The sequence below is a fragment of the Bos grunniens genome, chromosome 26 (genome assembly GCF_055505025.1).
Source record: "Bos grunniens cultivar Pamir isolate PY7600 chromosome 26, Bosgru_T2T1.0, whole genome shotgun sequence".
In the NCBI taxonomy this organism is placed as follows: domain Eukaryota; kingdom Metazoa; phylum Chordata; class Mammalia; order Artiodactyla; family Bovidae; genus Bos; species Bos grunniens.
The window spans coordinates 33,395,001-33,417,215 of record NC_141190.1 but is presented as its reverse complement, the minus strand read 5'-3'; the positions used below and the strand labels follow the sequence as shown (position 1 = coordinate 33,417,215).

Here is a 22,215-nt window from a genome sequence, read left to right as displayed (position 1 = left end):
AAACAAAAGGGCAGCCCTCAGGTTCTGCCCTGACAAGATTAGGCAAGTTTAGGTGAAGGGGGAACCCAGATCAAGCAACTGCTGCTTTCAGCATAAATCCAAACCATGACCACCCCACGTACAAACCAGGGAAGGACCACCTGCTCTTTAGGAAGTCAATTCTGCTGGTCACTGGAGGTGCTAATGAGACTTTATTGTGACAGTTAGTTCACAAGGATCCTGTACTTATTTACAAGGTTCTTTTCCTATGTGGACTGGAAATCTAAGTAGTTTTCATTTTACCAAAAGAATGCAGCAAATGTTCATCAGAAAAAAAGATGAAAAATTAAAGTCCTAACTGACTCTGCACAGATCAACAGAGAAACTACCAATAAATAATGCAGAGTTTTGAAGAGGGCCCAAAATCACAGTGGACATTTGACTTGGAATTTCTACCCTGATGCGGTTTTCTCCCATAGCTGCCTTGACAAATTTACCACAGTTTGGTAACAATAGCATGATTAAATAAGAGTCATGCAAGTTCTTTTAGGGTGTCAAGAAAAAGAAAAAAAGAAAAGAAAAACCCTGAGAGAGAGAGAGACTGAGAAAAAAAAAAGTAACTTCCATCCCCATCCCCTCTCCCCCAACAAAAAATAAAGAACAAAGCTTGGGAGGTACTTGGGCTCCCAAGTTACACCCTGTTCCTTCCCAGAGTTTGAAGGCCTCTGAGAAAACGTAAGCTAAGAACATGTGTTCTTCGAAGCCCTTGGGTGAAGCAGTGGGTGGAGTGGCAGCTTTTACTGTGAATTTTAAAGGCTTGACATTCCTCAAATACATATGTTCCCTTCCTGCTGACTGAATATGTGTACAGACAGACAGAGAGAGAGAGAAGGGGGAGAGAGAAAAAATACTCTGTGTGCATTTATGTCTGTGTGTGTGTGTGTACACCAAACACCACAGTCAGACACCAGAATGTGAGTACATTCTGGGGTGGGGAAACATTTCTAGTGTCGCCATGAAGACCAAATACTGCCAAGTTCACATACCTACACCCACATCCCTATACCTGAGAAATGTATGACCGAGAAAGGGACTCGCGTGTGTTTGTGTGTGTGTATGGGCTATACACATACTTTCATGTAAGAAATTCCTTTCTGCAGACAACTATTTCGTGCAATGCAATAAACACCCTAAAAATTCTAAGCAGCTCATTATATCCCCCCGTCTGCTTTCATGGCTCCAAGCCAGAATATAATGATGAACCTTAACTTGTTAAGGACAACTAATTTTTGTTTCTGGCTGTCTCAGGGGCTTCTGCCTTCCCCACTCACGCTTTCCTTCACTGTTGACACGTTTCTGTTAACTGGATGTCATCTGCCGGCCTTGATTTTATGCACAAGCAGTGGGATGCATTTTCCTGTGCAACAAGCCTGCTTTGAGCTGCATTAGGTTTGTCATTATTCTCTCATTTCCCCCCTTGCACTTGTAACATTTCATCTCTTCCTGCCTTATTTTTTGTGAGCCACGGTGCACCCACATTATGGTTTATACATGATCTCGCTCCCTTTGAAGCCGGCAGATTTCAGAGCCCGCTCTCGTCAGGAGAAGAGCCTTGCGCCAATTTAGCAGGCTGAGGGCCCGGAGCTCCAACATCTCAATCTAAAGGGGGTCACAGGGTGGCACAAGTGAGTGTCAGCAAGAGCTGTTTAATTGCCAATCTAGGCTTCTCCATGGTGTTTAAAGTATAATGACCCATCACTTAATTCTGAGAAGCCCTGGCCCCGCTGCTGAAGAGAATGAATATCAAAGGGTGTTCTGGAACAGGGCAAGCTGCCTACATTCCCTATAACTGCCATAAGTATAATAGACCCACACTTCTGTCGCCCCATTACCACAATAATGTATTTAATTTGCTGTATACGCTTTTTAACTAGCTACCTTTCATAAGGCCTACCTGGGGAATCGGCTGCCTACCCCCCGCACCTCGAGCCCCCTAACCTTCCCTCCCACCGTTCCCTTCCTCTCCTCCACCCCCTGCCCACCTAGAAATCATTGGCTAACCTCCTAATGATAATTCAATCGATAAGCTTAACCTCAATCCCTATCCTACGATTACTGCACCGCTTTGAACCTCTGGAATGCACCAGAAACAAACACGAAAAATAATCCGGTGCGTGGGAGGAATGCTGGTTCAGAGGAGGCAAGCCGTGGGTCCAAGGTGCTCAGAAGCAGTTCTCCTCCTGGGAGACTCCCTATTCGTTCCCAGGCTTTGCGAGGTTGTGGTGACATTATTTAATGAGAATAACTTTCCTCTTCTTGCTAGAGAAGAGGACACACAAGCATTTTCCCGCCTAACCGATACTGGTGTGGATTTAGAAATTGACATGATTTATCACAGGTGGGAAACAGATAAATTCTTTACGGCTGCACAATACCCATGGCATGATGACAAACGTTAGAGATGCTACAATTTATACTTCTTCATGAGTGTGGTTCTCTCTCCTCCACCAAAATCACTGTTTCGTAAGTAGGAAAAGAGGCATCATGGCCCGTCTTTCCAACCCTTCCTTTGGTCTAGGGTCCTCACACTGGCTACAGAGATTGGGGAAGGAGGCTGGGAGATGGCATCCCTGCCATGTAAATGCATGCTAATTTAATTAGGGGCCATCCTCAAAATGGATTTGTTGTTGCAGCCCATCAGGAAAGTCTAAACCTCCACCGATTTAATTAACTTGACTGAAAATCAGATGAACAGAAAATAAAACTATCATTAGGAGCAATTAGTGACTACTTAAACATACTGCTGCCAACCAGTTTGTAAATAAACTAGCAGTCACTGAAAAATTAGCCAGAATTAATTAGAAAGGGGGGGAAAGGAGAACATGGGGATTAAAAAGATCTAGGTACACACATGCGGGTATTTGTGTATATGTGTTCTATATACATTATATGCTTAAAGATATGTGAATGTATACATAATCAAAGTGAAGTCGCTCAGTCGTGTCCGACTCTTTGCGACCCCATGGACTGTAGCCTACCAGGCTACAGGCTACCAGGCTACGGAGGTCCATGGGGTTTTCCAGGCAAGAATACTGGAGTGGGCTGCCATTTCCTTCTCCAGGGCATCTTCCCGACCCAGGGATCGAACCCAGGTCTCCCACAATGCAAGCAGATGCTTTACCCTCTGAGCCACCAGGGAGGATTTTTTTTAAACTTCAAAAAATATAGAGCCGCAAAGGCCAACATGGTCTCCATCAGCCACATATGGCTACTGTGTACTTGAAATGTGTCCAGGCCAAACTGAAAAGTGTTATAAGTGTAAAATATACATCAGATTCCAAAACTAAGTACACAAAGAGTTAAGAACTCATTAACAGTTGCTTTACAGAGATAATGTGTCAGAATGATGTTTTGACTAATTAGGTTGAATAAAATCAATCATTAAAAATAATTTTGTCTAAGTTTTCTCTCCTCTTCTTTTAAAAAATAGGGTTACTAGAAAACTTAAAATTCCCTTTGTACATTCCCTACATATAAGGCTCACCTTCCATTTGTACTGGACACTGCTACTTTAGACAGAGATGTGTTTGGGTAGGGGAGGAGGTGGGCGGGAGGGGGATGCTCTTTTTTGTTTATGCTTAAGAGCCTGGAGCTTTGAAAAGACCAATAACCCTCCCTCAAATTCTTTGTATATACAATAATAACCTTACCTACACCCTTTCCTTTCTTCCCTGGTTTAGGGTAACAGTGAAATAACACTTTAAAAAGCTCCCCGTGTCCTAATTATTTCTTCCTGCCTTCTTAAGTTCTTAAAAATACTGACTCAGAAATTCAACCTTAAAATTCTGGCATCACCCACCTGGGAAGTTAGTTCAGAGCAATTTTTTCAATATTTTCTAGGAGAAAAGCCTAACACTCTATGGGTCTTACAGCCTTAGACCTACACGTAGCAGACATGCCCGGATGGTCTGGGAGCATCCAGAGAACTTTCTGCAAAGTGACTCATGGCTGTGGTTGAAGGCGCTGGGTCTTGGAACTCACCTGGACATGGAAGCGTTGACAGTCAGGGCTGTGGGGTAGGGGTGACGGAATCCTCCTGTCGTGATGGGGTACACGGGCTGGCCTTGCCTACAAAGAGCGGGGTACACGGTGAGAACGTGCAAATGGGGGTGGGGTGGGGAAAAGGAAAAGAAGAAAAAGGAAAAGTTCTCTCTGCACAGTAAGCTTTATTCTCATTTGATCAGAACAAAAATCTTGGGGATTGTACAGGAAGGATCAAAGGGAAGAAACACAGAACAATTTGAATGCCATAAATCTGATAGGAATGGCTAATTAAATTTTATAACCTTTGCTTATGTCAATAGAGACCCTCTCCCCAAGCTGAAAGTAGGTGTTTTGTTGTAATAATTAAAGGCGAAGTCTCGCTTGCTTTAATGGAGCCATCACACTAATTGAGGGCTACACATCCAAAGGAAAACAATAATGAATGTAAATTTATACCAAAATAAAGTACAGTGAATCAAAGGACTTCAGTTGCGCTTTGGGCCTCTTTCGGTATTTAGATCTCGGTGAGAAAACATTAAATTAACAGAGCTTAATTTGTAGCCTTTTGTCAAATTAACAAGTGTTGACAAGAGTTACCGGGGGGAGAATCCCCAAGAAGAATTGTGGGTAACCAATAGACAATCACACCTCATTACAATAATTAAAAAATACAGCAACATGCAAAATAGCATCCTCATGAAAGACACACAACTCTTCCTGACAGAGGGTTGTCTGAGTTGGCTATTCCTTTTTATCTAGCCTTCAAATATCTCCCCATCAGCTGAATGGGGCAACTGATGACTGAGGACTAGTGGAGGCATGGCCCCGCCCACTGAAGAAGAAGAAATAGGACACACACTCCCATCCACATCTACCCTTCCTAATAAAGTTCAGGAGCAAAAAATGAACTGAAACTACACCTGGGTTGGTATTTAGTACAGCTACTGTGTAACACAAGGTTTTTTTTTTCCTTTAAAAAAAAAAAAAAAGAAAGAAATTGTAGAATATGCTGAGCTGGAGAAATCAAGGTGCAACTGGGGAGAAGAGGTGAACCACTTTGAAACTGTATCTTCTTTAAGGTCATGAAAGGTTAACTTCCCCAAGACCCAAACTTGAGAGTTTTTCCAGGATTTATTCCTGATAGGATTCAACAAATTGTCCTGTGTTTTTAAGTAGTAGAGATCACCGATCAACGTGGAGAAAGATATACACAGAAGCACTCCGTCAGAAGTCACGGTTACATGCACGCACACAAATACAGGCACGGTATGCCCATACGTTAAAGGGCCCTCTGCTCTGACTTTAAAACACATGTCAAAGTTGTCTAGGAAAGGTTAATGGGTGGTGCCAGAAAAGCAGACTAGGTGACAGGAAGACAAACTGTAAAAGCAGTCTGATGATGTGGAGCGCTGCCAGGACCTAGGGCTGATACTCAGGAAGGCCCCGTGCCCTGTAGTGAGGACTCCAACGACCCCACACTCCCTCCCCTCAGAGTTTGGTGAGCCACTTAACATGCAAAGACTCTCAGAGAGAGATGCTGGTTGGAGAACATGGAACTTCTCAACAGATGCAAATTTCCACTGTGGCTGTCAAGCTCGGGAATGATGGCTGGGGTCGGGGGTGGGGTTGTGACCCTCTGACTCCCACTCCCGGATTTCAAAACTAACCCACTCCTCTGCTGCCTCAGTCCAATGACAGGACTCCAGTTTGGGCTGCCACCTGAAGAGGCATGATAGGCTTCACAGGAGACAAGCCCTCAGTCTTCTGCAATTCCCAAAGTACCTTAAGGGTATCTATGTTCCCAGAGAAGAACCTACAGCCTTTGGTGACCATGGGTTAAGAATGCTGAATATCAATAGCTTTTCTCTTATATCATCCATCTGAATGGCTATTGACTTGCCTGCTTTTCCATTGGGCAGATCAGCAAGCATCTTCCCCACAACACCCCACCCATGGCCCTCCCTCCCCTCTCATGTCTTCTAAAGACACACACACACACACACACACACACAGAATAAATAATAAGCATGCCCGTGTAAGAAACAAAAAGGAAATTAAAAAATGGAACTCCTTACTGTGGTACTAACCATCCTAGCGGATGGGGGATTTGTCCTACGGTGCCAGGTGACAGTGGGTAGTACGGAGATATATCTGGAGGGTGCGGAGGCCGTGGGATTCCTGGAAGAAGAAGCCACAGTTTAGGTGCAAGAGAAAGAGAAAAGTGAAGAGAAACCATCAAGTGATGGAAACAGGGAGAGGATAAAGAGAGATATCACCTCTGTAATCCTAGCACGAGCGGTTTTCCATGAGTCTGATCCTAAGACTTGTCGGTAAGTTTCATCTCATTATCCCTCTGCACCAGCTTGAAAAATTCATCTTCTTCTAGATGGATCATACACTGGCTAAACACATACAGACTTAGAAAATGCCAGCTTGAATATTTCTGCCTCATGGGATCGGTGTGATTATTTGAATTGGGGAAAAAAAAATCTGAAGGGGCTGGCACATAGTAGGGGATCGAGTAATATTAGATCCCTTTATCCCCAGAGCTTGTCCTTTTCTTCTCTTTAATTCTAATGACTTTCCTGCATGAGAGTTATTCCTCTGGTTTCTAACATACTTTTGGAGTTATGGCTTTTAGAAAGGTTACTTCTTTCTAAAAAGGAAATCAGCTTCTAAAAATTAACATCTAAAAAAGTTGTGCTAAGTCACTTCAATCGTGTCCGACTTTGTGACCCTGTGGACTGTAGCCCACCAGGCTCCTCTGTCCATGGGACTTTCCAGGCAAGTGGGAAGTCCAGGGTGGGTTGCCATTTCCCTCTTCCAGGGGCTCTTCCCAACCCAGGGATCGAACCAGTGTCTCTTACATCTCCTGCATTGGCAGGCGGGTTCTTTACCACTGTTTAAATCTGTCGAACTCTGATTGAAGATGAGCTGTAGGAGAAACTCAACCAATGCCTTGGAACCTTATCTAAGGAAAATCTGAACTGACCAGACCAGGAGATGCTGGAGGCCTGGTACATCTGGCTCTAGAACCTGGCCTTCTAGAGGACAGAGGCCACTGCGGATGGGTACTGTGGGACCATGGGGCTGAGGAGCGAGCTCTGAAGGTCCATGCGCCACACACCCATTAGCTCCACAGGCACATATCCTGCAACTGAGAAATCCTTGGTTTCTTAGAAATCAAGAGGGCTGGGAACAATTCAGGCCCAGAGCAGTAGACCTACACCGCTCAAGTGGAAAGCAAAATGAACAATTCCTCAGAATTAAAACAGGACTGAAGGGAATGAGCTGTGTGTTCGCAGATGAAAACTATTTCATTTTTTTAAAATTCGTTCAGGAAGCTTTTAATCTGTAAATTAAGCCTCCCTGGGTGACATTTTCATGCAGACACTGCTTTCTCTCTATTACAAAAACCAAACAGATTAGCTGGGCTTGGACCCTACACCAAGCCACTCGAACACTTGAAAGAATGTTCGCAGAGGAAAAGTAAACAGTCCGCAGACGTTAATCATATGTTTTACGATAACCATTTAAAAGCTATTCCCTGTACTACCATTATTTAAATGAGACGTTGAAACTGCCATTCACTCGTGGAGCCTGGGGCCGGCTGGCGGCCTCCTCCAGCCATCCCAGCGCCAGGCTCGGTCCCCCACGAGCACAAAGGGGGCTCAGAGGCTGCTGAAAACCAGCTAATGTGTGGCTTCATTCAGGGGCAGCAAAGACGGCCTGAACAGGCAGTCTACCTCGGCCCAGCATCCAACAATTCCTTCCGATCAAGTGACATGGAATAGCCATTCTGAATTCATCCTGCTAATTAACCAGCTGAGAAGAGAAACCAACGCCAGCAAGTGCATCGCCAGGCCGGAAAGAGACTGGCCTTAGCTGTTCTCCCAAGACCACCCCAATTTGTTTTAAATCTTGTTTCAGGGGAGCTACAAGTAACCTCGCCTTCTTCCTCTTCCCACTTTTGGGAAAAGGCACTTGGATGGAAAAGAGAGGACAAGCATAAAAGCTGGAGTCATGTGGCATCTTCTGCCTGAGACCCTAATGGCTGTTCCTTGATGCAATGAGGAAATCATCTTGGACTTGGGTTTTCCTGTCTGTAAAATGGGCTTGAGAATAAAGACTCAGGATATTACAGGGGAGGAAGAGCCCAAATACATCAGCAAAGAGAATGCAGAACCCAGTGATGTGATCTCTCAAGGGTGCACTAAGTCATTGCCAAGGGACTATGGTCCCTTAGCCACCAAGGGAGCTGGGGCTTCAGGGAACCATGCTGTTAGGGCTCTTAGACTCCCATGGAGCTGAGGAGGAGTCCATGAGATGCCTCTAAAACCATTACTGCCTCCGAGTCTGTCTGAGATTCTTGGAGTTATAAGCCACTCCTGAGAATAGCCACCCCTGAGAACAGAACTCATAGCAAGGTTCCCAAGAGAGCCCCTCAGGGGTACCTGGAGCTCTGGAGAGACCTGAGCACTGAAAATGGACTTCTCCAAAGGGGAGGAGAGATCCACTCCCTCACCAGGCTCTGGTTTCCTGAAAGAGGTTCCCGGCCAACACGTGGGAGAGGAACAGGGGCCCCTCCACTGGTGCCCCCAGCCCAAGTCCCCAAACCACCCCCCCGCACCGCAGCACATCCTCCAGTGGTCCCGGGACACACGCCTCCTCTGCACCCAAGCACGCGTCCTACCTGTTTTGGGGTCTACGTCAGCTGGTAAGTGTGGAGGTGGGTTTCCCGGCGTGAAGTGTTCATTGCTGTACGTGATAAGAGGCGTGAGAGGGTGGACATGATGCGGGTGCTGCACAACCGGCACTTTGTTCGACTGCAAAGAGGGAAAGACACAGTCAGGCCAGCTCCGGTGGCCCAGGAGCCCGACCTGGGCAGGCCCGCCCACACCCTCCCACCTGGATTAATAAGCACAGAAGGGGACACAGTCAGGCCGGCTCCAGCGGCCCAGGAGCCCGACCTCGGCAGCCCTGACCACACCCTCCCACCTGGATTCCCTAAGTGCAGTCAACCCCGCCTGGCCCTGGTCCCTGTACTAAAATAGCAGAGGGTGATGATTCAGCTCTCTGGGCAGGTGTGCCTTGGTCTTTACACCCCCACCCCACCCCCACCACTGAGCCTGGCTTTTAAAATACCTTCTCCACCACCACCACCACCACCCCCCTGTCACAGAGCCCAAGAATATGCACTTTTCCCATCGGCAGGTAAATCGGAAGTGATGGCTTTAATCCCCCAGGCCTACTGTGCTTCTGCAGGTGGTGGTCTCTCCCACCCCAGGGCCCCACGGGAGGAAGGCAGGCTTCACGGGAGAAGGCTTCCGTTACAAGAAACTGGCAGGGCCCTAATCCCAGCCACCTCATCCAGCACCCCAGGCTCTGAACCCCTCCCACCTCCTTAGAACCAGTGGGCAAGCTACAATCCTTCACAGGCAGCGAGGATGAAAAGCCTCTCTCTGGTCTGGTTGGGAGTGTGAACTTTACCAGAAAGCTCTAAACTGCCAGGCGAGCACCTGCATATTTTATGCAGATTACAGCAGCCTGGATTCATTATGAGAATCTCATTAGGAAGTCACAGGGAATGCTAACAAATTAACTGGATGATGATGAATTGAGCTAATAAAGGGTATGTACACATTTTAGAAACAAGCAGTTCTGGAAAACAACATACAGGCGATTTTTATGTTTGGGAAGTGTTGACAGGTTAAGAGAAGGAGGATTAAAAAAGAAAAGCATCTTAAAGATTTTTCTAGTTGCAATGATCAGACCTGCCCAAATTATTCTCCATTCCTTCCCCTACCCTACTCTCAACCATCCCTCCCCCTCCCTATGCGATGCTGTAACTTAGCCCAGCAAGATCACAAAGAAAAAATTAAGCTGAAACAAGCGAACTACTGGGCCATTTACCGAGAGTAATCCAATTGCAAAAAACCCTATTCCCAATAGAGGATTTTCACTAAAATCCTACAACAGGGACATTTAACCAGATTAGGTACCAGCGAAGATAAAGAGGCTAGTATTAGATGATGAATGGATTAGAGTCAACTTTCATTTTAGAACGTGTCTTCATTTCCTTTTATTACTTTTAGGAAGGCACAACTTGCATTAACATCAAGGAAAAGGAATTGCATTAAAAGAAAAGAAGGAAGGTTCCAGTGCTGCCCACTAGCGCCTCTTGAGTTCAGGGACCACCAAGCAGTTAGTCCTCTTTACGTTTTTCTTGTCTTTTTTAAAAATAAATAAATAAAAATAGGTGAAGAAGGTGTGTCATAGAGTAAGAGTATTTCTTACCACAGTTAACTGTGCGGAAGGCATTTTAAAAGGTGCTTCTAACTTTTCCATGGGTATGTTTGGAAAGGAAAATATGTACTTTCTAGATGCTCCCGGAAAAAAACGAAAACAGAAAAAGAAGTCACATGCCCAAAAGCCAGGCTTAATGATTCCTACAAACAACTGGATACTTTTAGAGAAAGACAGATGGAAACTAGTGGCTCACAGAAGCCTTGGACTGTGAATTATCATTCTGCAATCAGAACACTGAAATTCAAAGCACCCAGTAACACTTCCTTCGTCAGCAGCCACGAAAGTCTGGGCATGACCAAAGAGAGCAGAGCGCAGGACTGCCACTCCAAGGCCAGGGCCAGCATCTCACAGACATGCACTGAGTTTTCAGGAACCATTTCTGTCTAGGACAACTTGAAAACTACCCAACAAAAACGCTCCCACTGTGTGCTGGGGTGGAGATGGAATAGAGCAAGGAGCACACACATCAGATGAACTTGAGACCATCAGGAGGAAAGGAAAATGAGAGTTGCTGCCTTCTACAAGTTTTCTATCTGGAGAGATACACAACTGCTGAAATGAATGCAGACCAGCCCCAGTTTAGAATAACTGTGGAAAAACTCTGGGACCCTGGGAGGAACCACGGATAGGCCAGGGGAGGGGAGACTGTCACTGAGGAGCTGAAGGACTTTGAGGGGATGGGACCACAGAAACAATGGAAGAAAACAAGTGTGTAAGTCTATGACGGGAGAAGAGCGGTGCGACTTGTATTTCTCTGCTGAGTCAAGCACCTCTCAAGATGATTCTCACAGGCATGGGTTCCTATTACTAAGAAAGCTTCTCAGGGACCTGACTCAGTGGGTCTGGGCTCAGGACCCAGGTATCTTGGATCTGCCTATGGAGGGCCACAGGTACCTCTTCTGTTCAGCCATGACCCCTAGACCAGAGAACCACAAGGTTCCATACAAGCACAAAAGGTTAAGAGACTTGAATCCTAATCATGGATCAAGTATTAGTCCTGAAAGAATTCATGGGAAGGGCTTAGTATTAAATATAAAACCTGAGACACGGTAAGCACAGGAATGCTGGTTTATTGTTATTTTTGTTCTTTGGGAGAAGCTGTTCGAAGGATGGCACAGTTCCGTTTTGCAGTTCAGAAGCGCAAATTCCATGACTGTCTTCCAGGCAAGAAATGCAGGGGAAACCCTCTCTACTTGTGCGTCGAAGGATGAAGATAGTGTTTCGGCAATAGTGAAGTTCTCAGATGCATGAGAAAAATTAATTCTCCCTCTTCCAGTCAGACACATGCATGAGAAGAGGATTCCAACAAAAGCTGGACACCTGTTATGCCCAGCATCACTATCATATATTATTTTGTACACCTGAGTCTGCAAGCCAACTAGTTTTGTCCTATTTGTTCAAAACTCTATAGTACGGGTGGGGGTCAGAAAGGAGTGAAGAGATATGACGTTTGAACTGCTGCCTGGCTTTCAGGGGGAGGGAGAGGGCTATTGGGACATGGAGCTCTTTTCTGATGTGACTACATACTAGGCAGGTCCCTAGAAACAATACAGTCTTTACCCGTTGGGTGGTTCCCAAACAAGGTAGGGGGAATGCAGCCGTGTGTGCAGAAACCAGGGTCTAACTGCCACTCCCAATGAACCTGGCTATACTTGGACTGCTTTTATGATGGGAGGATGTTCTTCTGGAAAATGCCCGTGTCTCTCCAGCTTCAGATGCCCACAATCCTTTCTGTCTACACCACACTGTGTCCACTGCTGGGATCATGAGGCACCTTCCTCGGTCCTACCATAGCTAAGTCCCTGATGGACAAAGATAGTGTCTTATAGACCTTTGTGTCCCTGTATTGCTCAGCCTGTGGGAGTGGTGAGTACACTCTTCGAAATTGCAACAGTAAGCATCAGAAGAAGAGAAGGCTAGAGCCAGTCTCCCAGATTCATTTCATTCAAATGGCAGTGCTCTTAAATGGAGTCTACTCAACATCACAGAACAGAGCTGGGGGCAGGGGAAGCCTTCAGTAACCATCCAGTCTAATACCTTATTACAAGTGTCTTTCGGGGGGCGGGGGGACAGGAAGAATTGGTTTTCAAGCCCATTGGCTTGTACACGGTGACCAAGAGTGAAGTGAGAACATTCCAGGAAGACCCGCGTTTAAATCCTGTTTCAATCCAGCTGTGTAACCTCTCGCAAGCAAGCCTTCATTTCTGTGCAAACTCCTGGTGAGAACTAGGTCTACCTAAGAGGGTTGTTGTGAAAATCTAAAGAGATCATGCTTGGGAAGTGTGTATTAGCCCAGCGCCTCACACATCCACACATGTAAGGCAAAGAAGCTTTGAAAAATGAAAAATACATTCCAGTGCTAACGATAAGGGCTCGGTGAAGGTCACGTTCGCTACCCTTCCAGTCTCTTCTAATTAAATTCACAGGGGGCAAGGCAGCCATAGCCCGCACTCCTTACTGCAAAGGCCAAGACGTGCAGGGCAGGGCAAGAGCACAGGGGTGTTTTGTGGCCACCTTGCCTTGGGTGCACGCCTTTCTTGAAAATGCAACAGTTAGTCCACACAAATAGTTAATTATGTCATTTGAGAAAAACCATCACTTGATTATGCTAATAAATAACACTGTCACAGAAGAGTTGGAAGTTAAATAAGAATAGCTGGAGATGACCAAGGTCCTTCAAGAATTAGGGGAAGGGCCTTGAAGCAGAAGCTGATACAGGTGATACACAGAACCACCACCCACATAGGAAAAGTCCCTTACACTTCCCCCTTCTCTACGACCAGCTCCCACTTTATGTTTTTTTTTTAATTAAAATAGTTTTCCTTTTCTTTTTTTAATGAGAAGCTTTGGTTTTCCAGCAAACACTTTTAGAACTCTTTAACTGAATGTGTTAAGAGTACCACTATATACTAGACACAACATAAAGAGGCAAAACTCCGTTTTAAAAGTTTTTGTGGATTTTCCAAGTCATTGGGTCATAATGGAACTGGGTTATAACTGCTATAATGAAATCATCACTAGAAATAATTCTTTTCAGTTTAAGGCCTTAGGGATGAATGTGACTCGATATCCACCTCCTCCAGTGTTGTTCCCACTTCTTTAAGGAGGTCTTTATGGACTGTGTTCAAAACCGTACCACCCTAAGAAAATTTGGATGTGAAAAGTTCCTTTTGTGGAGGACAACAGAAAACCTTCCAGAAATGCATCCGGGAAATCTAAATCAAAGGCACACTGTATGCTGGGAGTGCTGGTGGGGCAAACAAGCTGAAAAACATATCTCCTCCCTCTTTAATCTTTTTACAGAGTCCAGTGTTCAAGACAAACAACCGTAACATAAAACCAGGTGCCTCTTAGTAAGTGTGTTATCTAAATATTAAATATATCTTCAAAACCACCCATGCATTTGGTCGAAATCATCACTTTCAGGGACAGCTAACTATAGTTCAAGGTTGAGAGAATGGCAATCATGGGAGGCTGCCTGGAGAGCTTAAGCCTTAAAGAATATGATGAGCACTAGGAATCTGTGAGCCAGGAAAAAAAAAAACCCAGCAAACATTCATAAAACATTCATAGAATGGAAGTTCAGGGAGTGAGACCGCAGCTGCCCACACGCACCAGCACGAGCAATGCCTGAAACTCACCCAGAGGGCCGCTCGGACCTCTTGTTGAGACGGCCGTCTCACTGAGGCCTCTCCGGCTCACAGTGGCGCAGCTCGTGCTGCCACATCTAAGGGAGCCCCGGCCCCTGTGTTGACTGCGACAGACTGTTCAGTCCTCACAAACCTACACGGTAGCTGCGTTTGTTATCAGTTCCACCCAGCAGGTGAGGACACGGGTCCCAGGTCCACCTTCCGCTGCTGTGTCTGCAGACATGGGCCCTGGATGGGGCTGACTGCCAGGTGGAGGTCGTGAACTGCACCCAACAAACGCAGCCTGGGCCGACCTCCCGCACTGGATACAGATGCTTCAGGATCACAAGGGGACACTCTGGAACCCAGACCAGCTCGGCACACAGTGCTCCCCCGAACTCCCAATTAGGAGTAAGCCCAGGGCTCTCCGCCTTAGTCAGGCACACCCTTGCCACGGAGCACGAAGCATTTTTAGTAGGGATTTTCATACCATGTGGCTGCTTATAGAGGGAGGGGTGTGAAACATTCAGTGGGGATATTTCTGCTTCTCAAACAGACACAAGTGACATCAGGGACAGATATGGTCAGTCCCAGCAGAAAAGGAAGTCAGCTTAAAACCCGAACTTATGAGGCAAACAGTAACTAAAAGGAATCAAAATCTTCCTGTGACTTTAAATCATGGAGCCTTTCTGTTTTCTACCTGGAGGCATGGCTGTGACTCATTTCTTGCCGGTTCGTTCATCAAGCTCTCTGGATTTTGAGCACTGAATGGCTAAATTAGAAAGAAAGGGTCTTTTAACAGACCTCAAAGCACCCGAAGTATTCAATCCACTGCAGTGGCGGGGGCGGGGCGGGGTGGGGGTGGGGAGGGGGCGCCCCCTGTGGCTGACCTTTGACCCCTGGAGAACCCTTAAGCCCGGTGTTCTGCAACTTGGCCCTGCCACCCTCATCGCGCCCACACACCCGTCCACCGAATGCTGTTCGAGATGGGGAACCCAGCAAGTGAAAGGGTGATTCAGGCCCTTCGAGATCCCCCTGCCGGCCCTCCGCTCACCCCAACCCCTCCACCTTCCCTAACTGTGGGGAACCCAAAGGGAATGAAAGCTCGCCATTCACCTCGCAACCTATTAATCAACAGACGTTGAAAACAAATAGAGCCATTGCTGGCCCTGGCCTCTCGGGCGGCCGGCCCTCCTCTTCAATACTCCCCTATGGCTCTCCCTTTCTGCACAAGAAAAATGGGGCCAGAAAGTGCCTTTAGGAGCCCAGCACAATAAAACAAAAGCAGCACAGAGGAGCACTTGTCAGCCTTCTCCCCTCCCCGGGGTGGGTAGGGAGGGTCTTCAGGGTCTTAGATGACCAGCCCTCCCAGGGTCTGAAATCAGCATCAGGAAGGAACACTCTTCAAGCTCTGTTTACTGTTTTTTTTTTTTTTTTAAATGAGTTTATGACTCATCTTGATACATTTTTCCGGGACACTGCTTCCTATGGCTGTACCAAGGCCAATGGCACCTAGCAAAACAGTAACAGATGCTGCATGTCACTGGGGCCATGGAGCACTGATGGGCAGGAGAGGTTGGGACAAAGAAGCGCTGTTTCTTCCTTATCAACCACCCGCCCCCCACCGACCCCGTGATTCAACTAGTCCTATTTTGGGGGGGCTATGATCCAGAGTGGAAGGGCCAGCTATGGTAGTCTTCCTGCCTCAAAAACCCATCGCACCAACAGTGAGCAGCCACTTCAGTGCTGAGATGATGACGTCAGGGAGTGCCCTAGAACCAGGCCTGCACTCACAGCCAGACTTACCTGCTGAGCATCTCACTACTCTATCCTGTAAACCTCCTACAGGCACGCAAGCATGCACAGAAGGGAAAGGTGGTGGGCGGCCCTCCACCGGGGCTGGGGCCGCAAGGGCTGTTTCCCACCTTCGCTGTAACCCTGTGCCCAGCCAGCGAGGGTCTCCCCGCCTCCCCCACGTGCAGGGGCTGTTCACGGTTGGGCGCTGCTCCTCTGTGCCTAAGACTCTGTCCCACCCCCCCAACCTGGGCCAAGGGGGCATTGTTTCCTGGGGGTCAGACTTCTATGGATGGCCACAGCACTGCCCGTTGGAAATGGTAAAACCAAGAAAGCTGCGCAGGGTTTGAGTTTTGTTGAAGAAATGAGGTGGTTCAGAGAAAAGAGGTCTGCCTGTGAGATGCAGAAAAGAAACACGACCCTGCAACTGTGGTACCCACCGTGCACTGCCTGGCCTGAGTCATGCGCCCACAAGACTGCAAAGTTATAGCTTCTACTAGCGCCAGAGTCTGACACTCAGGATGTTGTTGGTTTTGTCAACTATGAACGGCTGACTTTTTCTTCCCCCTTCCTCTCTTCTTTCTCTGGAATCAGATCCATTTAGACAGCAAGAAGAGGGAGAGAGAAGATTCCCCCAGCCATCTACGAAATTCTGCCGATTCACAGTTCCTCCCGCACTCACACAAGCATTAAAATTCTTTGTGCAGGGAAATGATTGAACAGGGCAGGCAGGGAGAGGATAAATGTGCAGCCAATTTTCATCCAAATTCTCACACACACATGAATATACATAGAACTAACACAAACCATCCTGAGCCCTTGGCCTTTATTGGGTGGGTTTTTTGTTGTTGTTGTTGTTTTTTGGGGTTTTTTTTTTGGCCCTTCTATAGTACAACAACATAGCAAGTATCATAACCAGACTGCTGAGCATTAAGGGTCTAGGGGGCCAAATTCAGCTGTTCTTAATGACCCTGTCTCAGTCCCCCAAAAGGAGGAGGGGAGGGGAGGCGGGGGACTGGAGGTGTCAGGGTGGGGAGTGAATGCATGAAGGGGAACATTTAAACCTTGAAAATAAAGATGTGGTCCAGCTGCCTGGTTTTGGGAATGTTGCAGCCAAGGCCCAACCCAGGAAACCTGTGCATTCACAGACTCTTGAACAATTACTTCCAGTTAAGTTCATTAAACAGAATTTATTTCCACTCACTCACATTTATTCTCCAATAAAAAGAAAGCATCCCATTGTGCTTCCCCCAACTAACCTTTAAAAAGCACTTGGGAGCTTATGCCTTGGCCCACCCGGTCCAGGCTCGTCCCTGACCACTGAGTTCCCAGGGTTTTCTTCCTGACTCCTGCCTCCCTTCAGTATCTTGCCACAGCATCCTGGAGGGTGGGGGCGGGGGGAGGGTGGTGTGCACAGCAGTGCAAGGGGGCCCTCTGACAGTCCTAACCCTCCACCGGGTCTCAGAGATGAAGGACCAACCACTTCACCCTGAAGTAATTTCCCAGGAATTTGCAACCTCCACCTTCCAGCCAGCAAGATATTTTTCTACTACTTGGGCATTAAATGATTAGTGTTAGCATAATCAATCTTGTTAAGTGTCCGAGTTTGCAGGGAATGTTTGGGACTTGGGTAAGAGGGTACAGCTGTTTCTAGGAGAGTCAATTTTCAAAACAGAGCCAGGGATAAAACTAACCTATTCCAAATGAAGAAATCCAAAAGCTCAAATTCAAAACAACTTTTAAAAAAATAATGATTTCCAGACCATCTCCCCTAAAACACAACCACCCCAAATCTAAGGATTCCTAAATAGGATGGAAAGGAAATCACCAATTTTGATTTTGAATAAATTTTAAGTACATAATGGTTATTACATCCTGGGGATTTCAAGAAAGAAGCAGCGAACAAAATTTGATACCACCTTTCTAATTTATTTACAATGCCCAGCTATATAAAAATGTCTTTAGCGTTTCTTAAACACTCTGTGCCTAACTTTCCAACCTAGGTGGTATTTGAAAGCCATACCTGTTACATGAGTCTGATAAGAGCTCAAGAAACAAGTCACCTTCAGAGAGCAGGTAAATTTCTCCCTAGTAACAAACAGATGAACTGACAGGTAGGATAGACATTTTCATGTGGCCCCACAGATACAAAGGACCAAAACTCGGATTCGACAGGAAATCAGCAAAACCAGACTAAAGGGAAGACGAATTCAAATGCAAAACGGAACTGTTCTGCTCTGTTTTGTCCTGTTAGTGTCCCAAACATAGGCATTCCTTAACGGACATCTACAGCCTCCATAAACGATGCACGGAGAAGGACACGGAGCTGCACTGTGGAGAGAAGGACACAGCCCCACCGCCCTCTCTGACTGCAGCTGTCGCAAGTTTAAGGTAACAAGGGAATGACCCAGGCAAAGTTCACTTACCAAAAAAAAAAAAGTTTTCAAATGTGTGCAGAAGTATGTAATCTGGACGGTATGTCAGGATTTCATCACATTCCAAAATATTGCAGAAGGAAAGAATTCCATGACATAGCTCAGCTAGGCCCCCCACCATCCCCAAACCACAGAGGGGAGGTTTCCTTAAAAATATAAGGTTGCAGGCTCTGTTGCTTCCAGAAAATGCGGAGGCAGCAGCCTGTTGTGACAATACAAAGATCATAATATCTGTATCATCAGAGTCAGGAATTTACCCTTTCAAAGGAACTCCCTTCCCATAAGCCATCAAGAATAGAGGCTTCCCCATACCAACACAGCAGGACTGCTATGAAGTAACCCCAGTAATTTGAGTAAACAAAGGTCTGGAACCTTTCAGGAATCTGGGAATGGTGGGAAATTTGTGGCAAGACAATTTATACATTTGCAGTGCCAGCCTGCACTCTTCTCCCCACAATTCTTGACAGTTTACACCACCATACACTGAGCTGGAAAGTTGCACAGAACCAGAAGGGAAACCAAGACACACGTTTGCCATTCCTTCACGCTCGACTAGAGAACTACCTACCATTTAGTTCAATATGACACAGAGGATTTTAATTCATGATTTTGAAAACATAAGGACTCTTATAGTCTGTAGTATATTTCATTCCTTCTTCCCCTAAATATTAGATCTAAGAGTTGACTGACCACTGCCAATGTTTCCTTGGCCATTCGACAACAACAAAAATTAATAACAAAAAGCAATAATTAAGACAAGTAAGGAATCACCTCCAAGAGAATGCCCTTACAGCTTGTGGCAAAGGATTTGACCTGAGAGTTGAACACAGTATCAAGTATTCTAAGCCCCAAATAGGTACTGCAAAGGGGCCTTCTCCCTGATCATTAATAGCACAATAGGCTGTCATCAGTCTTTGCTCACATTTCCAAAACACATTTTATATTACATTTACAAAATACAAACACCACAAGCAAGACTGGAGCCCTAAAAGGCTGGCAGCATCTAAATTTGGAGATTGAAAATAAATACAACCAAAGACAGAGCGACACAAAGTTAGCATTAAATATGAAATCAAAATACACAGTTTACACAAGCCCTGCTACTGGAAAAGCCTTATTGCTCAAAAATGTTTCAAGCTTCCAAAGTATGCTCTTCCAGGAGAACATGTCATTTTTCCTTCTCTTTCTTCCAGTGGAGCCCACCCTGGTGGATGAAGCGGGGGGGCGGATTATTTATTAGAAGAAATCCCAAATCCCACCACCCTTTTCCAGATTATAGCTCACTTGCACTTGGGGAGCCCGGTCTGCGTTGCTATAGAATCGTAAGGATGGTGATAAAAGTCAAGCTTTCTCTACTCCCCATCTTTTTTTTAACCCTTTCCCCTGCTTCCCCAAAAAAGCCACTATGAAAAGTACATAGTGAGAGAGCATAGCTTGAGTTGACCATTTACTCTTGTCTTGTTTTTCCTTCCCACTGTCTGAATAAAAAAAAAAAAAAACACACACACACAAAGGTTTAATGGTCAAGACTATATATAAGCAAGGACATGAACACACACACACACACACACACACACACACACCCCCCCCCACTACTCACCCAGCAATTCAAATTGAGGTGCCAACCGCCCAACTGGTGGAAGAGAGTGAGCCCAGAGGCCACCGCGCCTCCCTTCCCACTCAGATCTTCCACTCCCACTAAGATGGTATTCCTAGGGTCCATAATAGCTTTGGTTTTCTTTCTCTCCACCTCAAAAAAAAACTTTCTCTGTACCTTCAAGATGGGACTGGGCCAGCTTTTTTTCTCCTCCCTTATTGCTTTTCTCACTTTTCTTCTTCCTCCCCACTTCCCCTCCCTTTCTCCCTTTCATTTTAAAGAGCTGAAAAAAGGCATCTTAAAAGATGGAGATGGCTCCCAATTTCTGCCCTGGGACACTCAAAATGCTCCCCAAGTTCTCGCTCACGATGCCTGCAGTTATTTGGTTAATTCTTCCCTCTCCACACACATCCCTCTGAAACCAAAAAAAAGGCAAAAACAAACAAAAAGAAACCAAATCATCTAGTTCGACTGGTTACAGATTAAAATTTTTAAAAATTAATGAAAAGAAATTCCTCCCAGTTTCTACCCTGTACCACTGCAAAATCCCTGAAGGAAGGGGGAGGCCCATTTCCCCAGCCAGCTCGAGCTCTAAACAGAGTCCCCCCTCCCTCACCCGTTACCTTGGGCAGCGGGGCCAGAGCCACCGCTAAGAGTAGCTAAGAAATTACGGTCAGCCATGAGGGAAAATGATCAACCGAAGGCAGGAGGCAGGCACTTTATCTACAAGAATGTCAAATCCCTCAAAACAAATTTCTTAGGGTGAGGGCTGCCATGGGTTGGGGGATGGGGAGAGGAAAGTGTGTTTTCTTGTCAATGACACGGGAGTGACACTCGGTAGGGCCTTGCGTGCCACACACACACACCCTTCTTCTCCTTCCAGCGCGAGAGACTGAGCCTGTAAGATTTTTCAGTTGACCTCTCTGGAAGCAGAAGAACGGAAGCTTCCCGCGTTCACTGACATTCCAGGAGTCTGAACGCTCACTGGCTTTCTGACTGTAAGTTCTGTGAGCTTTCTCCCCAGAATGAGAGAGAGAGGGAAGAGAGGAGAAGGAGAAAAAAGGCAATCCCTGAGTCCCCCCAACCCGACTTACTTTTCCCGGGTCTCTCCTAGGATCCAGGACTGGGTACATGTGTGTGGGTTTAACTTAATTGGAGTTGAGAGACCCGGACATCACAGGCCTGAAATCATCCTCTTTTCCATGAAGGAGGGGACTGTGGGAGGGTGTCTGCTCCAGGAGGGGTTAAAGACAGAAGAAAGTTGCAGAGGACAACACTCACCCAGAGCGCCTTTCCGGTTCTTCCCCTCCCCAAGTGTGAAATCTTTTCACCCTCTTCAAAAGCAAACACACAACTCCGATTTGCATGCAGGTAAGAAAACACCCCGGCTGCCACATGGGGTCCCGGCCGCCCGGTATTGCTTCAAGCAAGACCGGTGGCAAAGATTGTTTCTTCTGGCGCGGGACACCTAACATACAGGAGATGTTTTTAATTTACCGACTCGACTGTCCAGCTGTTTATCTGCAAACCCACACGGCTGTTTTTCCTGATGTCGGTCTTTAAGCAACTGTTACTATACCAGACAAGTTGGTACCCCTTGCAACTTCCACCTCCCCACAATGTCCCCTTCCACAAAAAAACCCCATAAGGACTGAAGGGCTTCAGGGTAACAAAAAAGTGAGGATTCTTAATTTTTCTCTTCTTCTTTTTTAAAATACTGCTCCGTGGCCCCAGTTTCTGGACTTTATTCGGCCTTCCTGTGTAAGTGTCAGGCAGTAAGCTTTAAGGCCCTTAATACCAAAACAAAACCCTGCCATTTCCCTTTACACGGCGGTAACAAAAGCAATGAGGCTCCAGTTTGACAAGTAAAAAGCCCCAACCACACAGCCCCCTAATTGCCTCCCCTCCCTCTATTCACGCGGACCACCACACTAGGCAGCTGCCTTTGTCACACATGCAATTTCTTAAGTAAACTGCAAGTTCCTTTCCCGCTGATGGACAGCTCCCAATCACTCAGCAACAATAACTTATAAAGTGCAGCAAACAGGATGGGCAACTTGGACTAGAAATGTATTTTCTGGCTGTCTCAAAAGACAAGGAAAATGGAAACAGCCAGAGGAGCCAACACATTCCAGACAGACCTCCTCCTCCTTCAAAAGGACACGGAAATCTCATGAATTTCTTCAAACTAACCCCTCCTAAGAAAATGCTCCCGGAAATATGCTGTCCCACCGTCCGACTGTTCCCAGTTGGTCCCCTAGGCACCCCGATTTGTCAGAAGTACATCCACGCTTAGAACATTTCCATTAAAAAAAAAAAAGGGTGACCGAAGGCTGCAAAGTTCTGTGGGATTTTTTTGGTAAACTTTCCCAAATGCTTCTCTTCTCCCCCCTCACCAAAAAAAACCCAACCCAGGACCCTTTCCTTT

The 22,215-nt window shown here is 46.3% G+C and overlaps 1 protein-coding gene across 50 annotated transcripts in view; it reads right to left on the bottom strand.

The window, feature by feature from the left end:
• Positions 1-22,215, bottom strand: part of TCF7L2 (transcription factor 7 like 2) — a 202,300-nt gene that overhangs the window by 18,269 nt on the left and 161,816 nt on the right. For 38 of the 50 annotated variants that reach the window (XM_086377122.1, XM_086377124.1, XM_086377123.1 and 35 more), the window contains 3 exons: positions 8,717-8,849; positions 6,099-6,201; positions 4,021-4,107 (listed from right to left, as the gene is read on the bottom strand). In XM_086377122.1, the coding sequence (XP_086233248.1) occupies positions 4,021-4,107; positions 6,099-6,201; positions 8,717-8,849 (323 nt within the window). The remainder of the gene's footprint in view (positions 1-4,020; positions 4,108-6,098; positions 6,202-8,716; positions 8,850-22,215) is intronic. The other 12 variants (XM_086377128.1, XM_086377137.1, XM_086377139.1 and 9 more) reach the window with 1 other exon arrangement.